This window comes from Mixophyes fleayi, chromosome 4 (genome assembly GCF_038048845.1).
Source record: "Mixophyes fleayi isolate aMixFle1 chromosome 4, aMixFle1.hap1, whole genome shotgun sequence".
In the NCBI taxonomy this organism is placed as follows: Eukaryota; Metazoa; Chordata; class Amphibia; order Anura; family Limnodynastidae; genus Mixophyes; species Mixophyes fleayi.
Window position 1 is genome coordinate 181,790,180 of NC_134405.1, and position 10,604 is coordinate 181,800,783.

General features: G+C 38.4%; 1 protein-coding gene across 1 annotated transcript; it reads left to right on the forward strand.

The window, feature by feature from the left end:
• The first annotated feature begins 4,695 nt into the window (after positions 1 to 4,695).
• On the forward strand, positions 4,696 to 9,973 carry NDUFA5 (NADH:ubiquinone oxidoreductase subunit A5). The gene is made up of 5 exons (XM_075208932.1): positions 4,696 to 4,822; positions 5,002 to 5,046; positions 5,240 to 5,356; positions 8,239 to 8,304; positions 9,784 to 9,973. The coding sequence occupies exons 1-5, from the start codon at positions 4,802 to 4,804 to the stop codon at positions 9,883 to 9,885; spliced, it is 351 nt and encodes a 116-aa protein (XP_075065033.1). The 5' UTR covers positions 4,696 to 4,801; the 3' UTR covers positions 9,886 to 9,973.
• The last annotated feature ends 631 nt before the right edge of the window (positions 9,974 to 10,604 follow it).

Below are 10,604 nucleotides of genomic sequence, written 5' to 3' on the forward strand. Positions count from 1 at the left end.
CACACATTGGGGGGTATTCAATTGTTAGCGTTAACCGGAAAAAACGAGCGCTCAAAAAATCTTAGCGTTAATACGGTAATTACTCGCTCAATTTCAGCTCGCCGCTCCCTGAGCGGCGAGCTGAAATTCCGCGAGTAAACTACCGTATTAACGCTTTTCTCGCGCAATATTACCGTATAAATGGTAATATTTTTTGAGCGTTTGTTTTCTCCGGTTAACGCTAACAATTGAATACCCCCCATTGTGCCTTGTGTACGGCATGTGTACTTGAATTGGTCATATATATATATATATATATATATATATATATATATATATATATATATATATATATATGTGTATATATATATATATATATATATATATATATATATATATACATATATATATTTATATATATATGTGTGTGTCTTTTGTTAAATGATTATATTGAGGTGACAAATAACCATATCTGGATGCTGTAAAGCTCTGATTATCGAGGTTTTTTTTTATTGTGAACTGGTTTTTAGAAAGAAAATTCAGATTTATTTGGTAGCATTCCTTGATGACCCTGCGATAAAGGCATAGACTGTTGATGTTTGCTATCTCTCTTCCATAGAGACAGGTGAGGTCCTGGGGAGACTGCAGGTAAAGGCTGCAGACAGGGTTAAGTCCTTGCATAGTAGAATGTCTAAACTGAACACACACAGTCATCACATGGGTGCATACTTGCTAAATTCTGAGATCTCCCTGCCAGGGAGGGGAGATCTCGCTGCTGTGTCATGGGGGTGTGGCCATATGGATTACATCATTAGGCCCCACCGCTACCTGCACATCACCATTTTCAGCCTGGGGGGAGCACGATGACACAATTCGCTGTGTATTGTGTCGCTATGCCCCACCCACTTCACTAACGAAGTGGGCAGGATGTGGGAGGCTGCCCTGCTCTCCTGGGAGTCCAGTAGTCTCACGGATGTTCCAGGAGAGTAGGCAACCATGCATGGGTGTAATTGGCTTCTTGTTCTCGGAGATTAGTTTGTAGTGTTTGGGTGGGGAATTAAAAGACCGTCTGTTGTTGTGGGCGGCAGAATCGAAGCCAGCTAGTTGACTCAACACTATGCAAAGTTCATATAGAGAAAATACATCCACAATTGTTCCAAAAACAAGAACAGACCAGTCAGTCATGAAAAAAACCCAATAAAAATGTAATAAAAAAAAAAAGAAAATACATTAAAATATCATGCCCTGCCTAACGATCAATTCAGTACATCATGTTTTCATCAGGGGCATGGCCTCAGTTATGCTTCTTAGGAGGCATATCTTTTGCGAATACTGGAGACCTGGTGTAAAGACATATGATGATTAGGATGACGCCAGCAGCACTGTCTTTTTGCTACTTATTGGCAACTCCAGCTGATAGTACTTCATTCATTTGTGTCACGACTATATTGGCTTGCTTGTTATTTCTATAGGATCAACTCATCATCCTCAGCTATTTATATAGTGTCACTAATTCCGCATCGCTGTACATAAAACTCACTCACATCAGTCCCTGCCCCATTGGATCTTACAGTCTAAATTCCCTAACACACACACAGACCGAGAGAGGCTAAGGTCAATTTAATAGCAGCCAGTTAACCTAATAGTATGTTTTTGGAGAGTGGGAGGAAACCAGAGCACCCGGAGGAAACCCACGCAAACACGGGAAGAAGATACAAACTCCACACAGATAATGCCATGGTTGGGAATCAAACTCATGACCCCAGCGCTGTCAGACAAAAGTGCTAAACATCAGGGCAAATGCAGGAAAGAAAATTCTAATTTGATTTATAAAAAGGTAAATACTCAGTGGGTGTTCGTATTTATTGACATCTTATATAGAAAATGCAAAAACACTATCAATGCACTAGTCTCTCTTGTGTATATGCCACTTCACTACATTATACTGTGTACAAATAGGATAATATGACTCTTGCATTTACTACTAAAACTATCAAGCCACATCCCTAAGCCATCATTGGGCATAAGTATACGCATTTAAAGGCCTGTCACAGGGCCGGATTAAGGGAAGGAAGGCCCCCAGGCTAAGGATACTGTGAGGGCACCCCACCATGAGCCCCCCCCCCCCCCTAGTGAACTTACCTCCTTCCGTTGTTCCACTATCTGTAGCAATTACGCAGTAAGTCCCACAGTGACAGCAGGCAGTTAACAGCATGACATTTGCTGTTAGCTGCCTACCATTTTCCTTGAACAAGTGACAGTCAGAGACCCGATAAATATCGGCGGGCCCCACAGCTGCCCGAGGCCCCTGGGCTGTAGCGCCTTTAGCCCTATTGTTAATCCGGCTCTGGCCTGACATAGAAATACGGAAATGTTTTGAGTTGGATGTATCTTGAAATATGTGCAACTTAACATACTCATGTAACTATGCAATTTTTGCATGTACATTCACGGGGAAAAATTAATCAAAATCTAAATAAGGCCCAGCATGTCCAGAAGACACCTGAATTATGGAGAGACCTCCCGGCAGAGTATACATTTCATGCCCAAGTTGGCCAAGGACATACTGTTAGAATCTCAGCATGTTTTTTTGGGACTGTCCCACAGCTCAGGCACTGTTGGATGCCTTGGAACATGAATTTAAGGACAGTGTGCCCAGGATTTGCCTTTCATGTCATTCTGTATTTTATGGATTATTTCTGTGGACCCACACTATTGGGGCAATCCAGGAGACCTGGCACCTTATGAACTGTTTTAAAGACACTATATGGCTTGCCAGGAATCGCCTCACTTTGAAAAGGGCGAGGATGACCATCCAGGACTGTCGCAGGCTGATCCACAGCCTGCTAAGAGACTATAACACCATTGACAGTCCTGAGAAAGATGATTGATTGTTATGTTGTTTAAGTGATGAATGGTTAGTACAGTACTTGATGTATAGGGTAAGATGTAATATCTTGTACCTTATGTCTTGTATTGCACTAAAAAGTATGTCTGACTCATGTTTCATAGAGTATTGTACTTTCAGCTGTGTTGTGACGCAGTATACTTGAATATAACGTATTGTATGTTTTTTGTACCTTTAAACAAAATATACTTTTTCAACTAAAAAAAGAACTTGGTGCTAATTGCATTGTCACAGCATCATGCAGATTGCCCTCCCCACTCAACAAATTCCATCATCAAGTTACATTGACTGCTTTCCAGCTAGCTTATGAACTGTTATTTAGGGGTATTATTATACAAAAAATAGCCTTAGTGATAGTAATGATGTGACTCTACATGATCTTATCTGCACTTTGGTGATGTTTAAAGTACAATATTTTATTCTGGGTCCACCTCTCCCTGAGAGATGAGCTTGAAAAACGTTTTATCACAACGTCTAATTAATAAAATTATGTTTGGAACCATAGTTAAATTATGCTTTAGGGTGGGCAAAGCAAACAACCGCTGTAATAGAACATAGCTGTTTTGCACTTTGTAAATGACATGCAGTGTGTGTGGTCTGCATTCACCTATGTACATAGACTGTGCAATAATTATGTCTATGTACATAATTTGTTTTTTGGAAGGGTTACATTGCTTTGGACCAATTATAATTGGTCCAAAGCAATGTAACCCTTCCAAAAAAACAAATTACTTAGATAGGCCAATTGACAGATATTGTCAGTTTCACGCAGAGGACCGTAACAACAAGCCAGGCTGGATTGATCTGCATTCTACATAGAGAAGCGCGACCTGTGTAAATGCATTATTAAGAAAGTCGACCAAAGTAAATAAATGCTTCTACGGAGTTTGTCAATATATAACACAAGTGGAAACATTTGACCCCAGAACCACCAAATAGGGGCATAGATAACATCAAAGTAATGTACAGCAACTGATTAGGGCAGGAATTACCACTGAATAATTAATTACGTGTCACATTAGCCCCCCAGACCAGACGCTGACAATTACTTTGCAGACAGTCTCTGCCTCTAATGCAAGTGAGTAAGAAACAGGGTTTCCACTTACCATTTGTTTAATGTGCATTGGAAATTTTCAGGAAATCGAAAAAAATACTAGTAATTCTAACTTATTATTTTTTTTAATAAATAAATAAATAAATAAATAAATGACAGCAGCACATGTGGGCGGTGAGGGGGGGGTTGGGGGGTTTCATGACCATCTGACTTGGTTCAGCAAAGTAGAGCAGAGGAGGTTCCCAAATACATCATTGAGTGAATCAATGCATCATCCCTATCACTCAGACTTAATTGCAAAGTAGAATGAACAAATGAAATAGCACAAGGTAGTTTTGTAAGCTTTCATGTTAAATATATTTATTTACCCCCAGCGTTTTAACTTTATATTTTGATAGGTGATAGTCCCAGGAATTTTCTATTTGACACCAATATAATCAAAACTTGAAAGTGGTAACATTGGTCAGAAGTCTCCAGCTATAATGTAGCAGAGTGCATCAGACCTGAGATGTGGATGTACATATACAACAAGTCCAGTAACAATGGCGGATACATGGGGGAGCCATCGTCCAGCCCCCCTAGCTGGGGCTTGCTGGCTGCGGTCCTGCACACAGTGCGCAGCCGCAGGCAGCCTTAGCTGTCAGAAAGGGGGCGGGGACTAAATCGCCCCCGGTAATATTATATTCGAGATACCATTATACGCTCCAAAGAAAAACCGACGTAGTGACGTAAAACGTCACGTCAGAACGTGGGTGGGATTACTTTCTGCTTTCTAGCTCTATTATTCGGTGATTGTTTGTTTGAGTCTGTGGCAGCCTCAATAGCGGATTTTGCTACCCAGAGTGCATTGGGAGATAGCTATGGCCGGCATACTGAAAAAGGTGAGAGCCCGGAGGTCACAGGGACGATCTCTGGCTGCTGAGTGGCAGCTACACATTTAATGAGGTGGTTTGGAATTCAATTACAATTTTTAATTTATGTACCTTTTTATTTCTTTGACTTCCGTTACATTTGCTTAGAATATCTTATGTTTATGCTTTTATTTCTTCCTCTTTTTCAGACCACTGGATTAGTTGGATTAGCTGTAGCTCAAAATCCACATGAGGTATGTTTTTATTTTGAATTCTAAGTGCAAATCCATGGTGCATGTACTCCATAAAATTGATATATATATATATATATATATATATATATATATATATATATAATGACTATTCCTTTTTCTTATATTTCTTGCATTTTGCGAGGAACTTCTCGGTTTTAAATTTTGTTTCTTATCTCTCCATTTGTTGCTTTAGCGTTTGAGGATATTATATACAAAGATTCTCGCTACACTGCAGACCATTCCAAACGATGCAGCATATCGGAAATACACTGAGCAGATTGTGAATGAGAGATTATTTGCTGTAAAAAGTGTAAGTAGTGTCATTGAATTTGTACAAAGAAAAAACATGAAGTATTATGAATGGTGGTATAGATCAGTTTTTAAAGTGGATGTCTCGCAAAACAACCACAAAATATATTTCTAATCCAGTTTAATACAATGTTGTAATGGATTTTTATTACATATGGATTTATGTTCTTAATCTATATGCTTGATTTCTCCTCCTTTTTAATTCATTATTCTAGAGATGTTTCCCTGTCTGTGACCTTATTATGTTATCCATACCCATCCAGAAACCTCTTCAGGTTGGTTGGGTTAGGGCTTTGTAGGGCTTTGTAGTTCTCTCTTACCACTACATGCAGAATATACCCTATATTCATGGAAATCTAATAGTAAAGTGTGTGTGAAGAGTTCATCCATTCCTTGTCATATGTAAACAAATGAGGAAAATGTTTCACAGCTGTCAATAGGTTGTTTACATCAGGCACCAAATGCAATAGTTGTACTATCTGGTTTATTTAAACCTTTGCAGAGAAGATTGTGCTGTTTATTTTAGCTCTAATTCTAGCTTCCTGACCCCAGACCAAGTTACAAAATGTCCCCATATACTCCTAATAATAAGCCACTCTGACCACACATTAGTCCCAAAATGTCCCACATGTACTTAAAAGCTCCCTTCAGACTACCCCACATCATCATCATCACAACCCATGTATGCCTATCACTCACCCCTACTGTGGGAGTACCATCCACTACTAATCTAATGATCACTAATTGGTCACAATTGATAATTGGCAGCTCTTTAGTGGTCATTGGGTTAGGAGTGGATGGTCACTGGTAATTAATACCTCCTTACCTACAAATTCCTGTTTAACTTGTTAATGAAAGTCAGTCCTGAATCAAAGTTGCAGCTCTTTCCCACAAAGGAAGGAAGAAGACCATCTGGTGCACTTCCTTTTACTACTCTGATCTGTGTGACCTTGCTGCTTTGTGCAGAGGTCACGTGATGCAAAAATGACTTGCTCCAATCACATTGTCTTATTCTCTGTTTTATGGCTTGCCAAACTTCCCCCACGACCCCCTATTCAATAAGAGCTGGGACCATGGGTTAAGCTAGGCAGACCTTAAGCTTAGAATAAATCGGTGCTATAAAGTGCTTTCAAAAGAGATATATTCGTACACTAACAAGAAAACATTTATTTTAACTAGCTATTGGCAAAATGCTAAAATGTGTTTTGGAGCGACACTACAAAGTATCCCTCCCTGGTCATGAGCTGGCTACAGTCGTTCCCATTATTTATTAGATAAGCTCAAAACTTCTATTTGAAACAGTTTACATTGTGTGTGAATACCTTATTCAAATGTACAGAGCACAGAATGATTTACATTAAACACAGTTGTTTAATGGTTAGTACTTCTGCCTCACAACAGTGGGGTTATGAGTTCGATTCCCGATCATGGCCTTTTCTGTGTGTAGTTTGTGTGTTCTCCCTGTGTTTGTCTGGGATTCCTCCCACACTCCAAAAACATACTGGTAGATTAATTGACTGCTATCAAATTGACCCTAGTCTCTGTCTGTGTGTATGTTAGGGAATATAGACTGCAAGCTCCAGTGGGGCATGGACTGATATGAGTGTGTTCTCTGTACAGCGCTGTGGAATTAGTGGCGCTATATAAATAGATAATGATGAGGATTTTTGAAGTTCTGGTTTAAACTGGACTGGCCTAAAGCAAATCTCTACTTTAAAGCAAGGTAGAAGAGGAAGTAGGTTATATGGATGAGTAGAGAGAAATCACAGACAGAACAAATGTCAAGGAATATATGTGCTGGGACATTATGAATATGAGATAAAGGGCAACAAATCACATGAGCAGTACAGAACCGTTTCAGCTAATCCATTGCTGTAAGCAGTAATGTTTTAATAACGTGCCAAGTTGTACATGTATATTTCATAGCTTTGTTCTCCTGTTACTAATGAAGTTATAATACTTTTTGTAAAGATGCAAATAAACATTTACCCATGGAGCCTAACAAACTGGCATGAAGTGTCTTTGGCCTACTACCTGGAAAAAAATAGCATCCTTGGAGACACCTCGCGCGTATTTTTGTAGTGAAATAATAGTGTGTAATGTAGGTTATAATCTAAGCCAGTGTTTCCCAACCATAGTCCTCAAGTACCCCTAACAGCTCTCCCGAGCTGCTCCCCTCCACTGGAACGACCTCCCTCGCTCCATCCGTCTCTCACCCAGTCTGTGCTCCTTCAAATGGGCACTCAAAACTCACCTGTTCCTCAAAGCCTACCAACAATCCACTTAACTCTTACCTTGTTGCACTTTCGCAAACATCCTTCTCTCGTTCTCCCCTCTCTCCACCAGCCCCGCCTTTCTCTCCCTTACTTTAATGGCTTCCTCCTGTGCCTGTTTGTCTACCCTCCCTTAGGATGTGAGCTCGTATGAGCAGGGCCCCTCTCCCCTCCTGTCTCCATACCTGTTCTTCTACTCCATCTTCACTCATATGTCTGGCCGGAGTTCTGAAGTATTGGTACTTTGTGTTTATTGCTCTGTACTATGTCACCCTGTATGGTCTCCTGTTTGTATTATGTACGGCGCTGCGGAAACCTTGTGGCGCCTAACAAATAAATGATAATAATAATAATAACAGTGCATGTTTTCCATATCTCCTTGCTGGAGCCCAGGTGTAATCATTACTGACTGACACATTTTGAAAGATCCACAGGTGGTATAATTATATCACTGGTAACATGGAAAACCTGCACTGTTAGGGGTACTTGAGGACTAGGGTTGGGAAACACTGATCTAAACAATGAGACATTACTCAAGTAGCGTATAGATGCCCAGACAACTTTTTTTTTTTTTCAAACTTTTGTACTGCATTTTGTTTCATCATTCTAGGAACCCAGTGTTGAGAATTTGGAGGAGAAGATTAATTGTGGTCAAATAGAAGAAGTCATTTCACAGGTGAACAAACACTAACATTTGTCTTAGAAAATATATATATATTATTATTATTATAATGTGTGTGCATTTTCATATACTTAATGTATTGAAGAAAGCATTTCAAATATATTCTTTGTTAGATATACCTCCTTTTGTTAATGAGTTGCTCCCCCCATTTGAAGTTAAAATAGTATGAATCCCTTGGGTATAATATACTACACTGCAGAAATAAATAGAAGTCCAGTGATGAGGGGGGGGGAACAGATCTGTCAACTTGGGGTTATTGTTTGGTGCTCACCAGACAATAATACCCTACTCCTCAGAAAGTGTGGAGTTATGCCCACATCTCCCCCCATCCTGGCTTCAGTAAACTCAGGTGTACATTTAATGCAGTAATTTGTCTAGTTTTCCAACTGCTATACCTTGTTGGGCTACCCATATTGTTCCTACATATTTTAATACGTTTCGTTCAAGGCTGTGCAAACTAGCAAAACATTTGTCCTATTTTCAAGTGCCCATTTTGATATGAAAAACAGCCTTTTGCTGCTTTGAAAATGTGGATTGATGCCAAAGCAAGAACCACACATTTTTTTGGTGTTATTTAGAAAAACAAATACAAACTTTTTTTTGGCCAGTTTAGGTAGTTTTTTGTTTTTTTGTTTTTTTTTGTGGTGCAGTGACTGGGAATATAAGTGAACTAATGGTATTTTCTAAAACTTCATAGTTCTGGAAAACTGCACAAATTATTGATGTTGGTATGTGACCAATCCAAAAAGTGCCTATGTAGATTGATCAGTGAAGCAGTTAATGTCCCTGCTGTGGGTGATTTTCGGGCCAAGTTCTGCTGAAAATTTTCCGAACACTAATATGTGGCTGTGTGATTTTCATAGACTTAGCCAAATATATCCCTTAATCATGTGCCCTTTTTGAAACATTTTGCATAGGGTTTTAAGCCATGGCAGCTTTCCTAATTTATCCTGACATGGTCAGTTACAGTTTCCAAAAGTAAATGTTTTGCTATGTTTACTTTACTTGTTCCAAACCCTTCCTATTATTATGCCCCCTCGTTGTATTTTAAGACATGGCACAGTATACCTACATGTCTTGTTTTGGAGTGGAAGGCAACCCAAACAGATTATTTCACTCATACTTTGCCAAGATGAGATCGGCCGTTGTTCTTTATTATGTTGGAGCAACCCAGTGTTTTTAGAAATGTGGAATTTCCCAAAAGAAATTATGGTTACAAATAGAGGCCCCCCCACAAATTTCCCCAAGCTGAGTCTTTACATCTCCCCATAATCTGCTCACCCTTGAGGTTTGACAACAGGGGGTATCATAGGAGCTCAATTAGTACATTGCATTTTACTACTCATCCCTAATTTGCAAATAAAACCCCTTTTGTACTAACATTTTGTAAATCAATTGTAGTAATACAAGTTATCAGTGGTCATAATGAATGATTCAGTATTTCTATATCTTTATTTTGTAATATTTTTACAGGCTGAAAATGAATTATATCTGGCAAGAAAAATGGTGGATTGGAAACCTTGGGAGCCATTAATTGAAGAACCTCCTGCTAATCAATGGAAGTGGCCAATCTAAATTTGGCTGTAAATATTTGTATAAAGCTAAAATACACAAAATGTTAATGTAGTATATTCCCAACTCCAAAATAAATAAATAAACACTGGGTTTTTTTTTTCTTTTCGTTTTTAAATAATTTATATATTATGAATATATTAGATTATTTTGCCTTTTAATTTTACACTTTTCATTTTTAGAATGTAACACATCACCTTGAATATTGGTTTAAAAATAGAAATGATGTAAAGAAAGTAAACTTATTATTTTGTGTATGTATCTGGTTCCAGTTATCTGAATCTTTTAAGTGCTTAGCAATAAAATAAATAGTGCATACTGCTATTCACAATTAATATATGAATGCATTGTTTTCTTTACATCATTGATTATTTGAGTGTATGATATACACTATTTCTTATGTTTATATTTGGATCCACTTGCACTGGTTTCTTCAATTTCAACTGGAGCTTATTAGGAGCTACCATTTGAAACCAAGACGGCAATTGGTTGGACTCAATTTTATGTTGTATAAAGATAAGTTTTTCTTAGAAAGTTATTTGAATCAATTGCCACTACATTTAAGTTTGTATATTAAAAAATAGAAATACATATTGTGGTTTGTAAGGGTATCCTACACAGAACCATTATTTACGTTCTCATCTTACTATGGACACTGCCCCATCTAGTGGCAGATAAATGCATCAATTAAGTTTTTTATTATTCTGGAGCCTTTTTTTGTT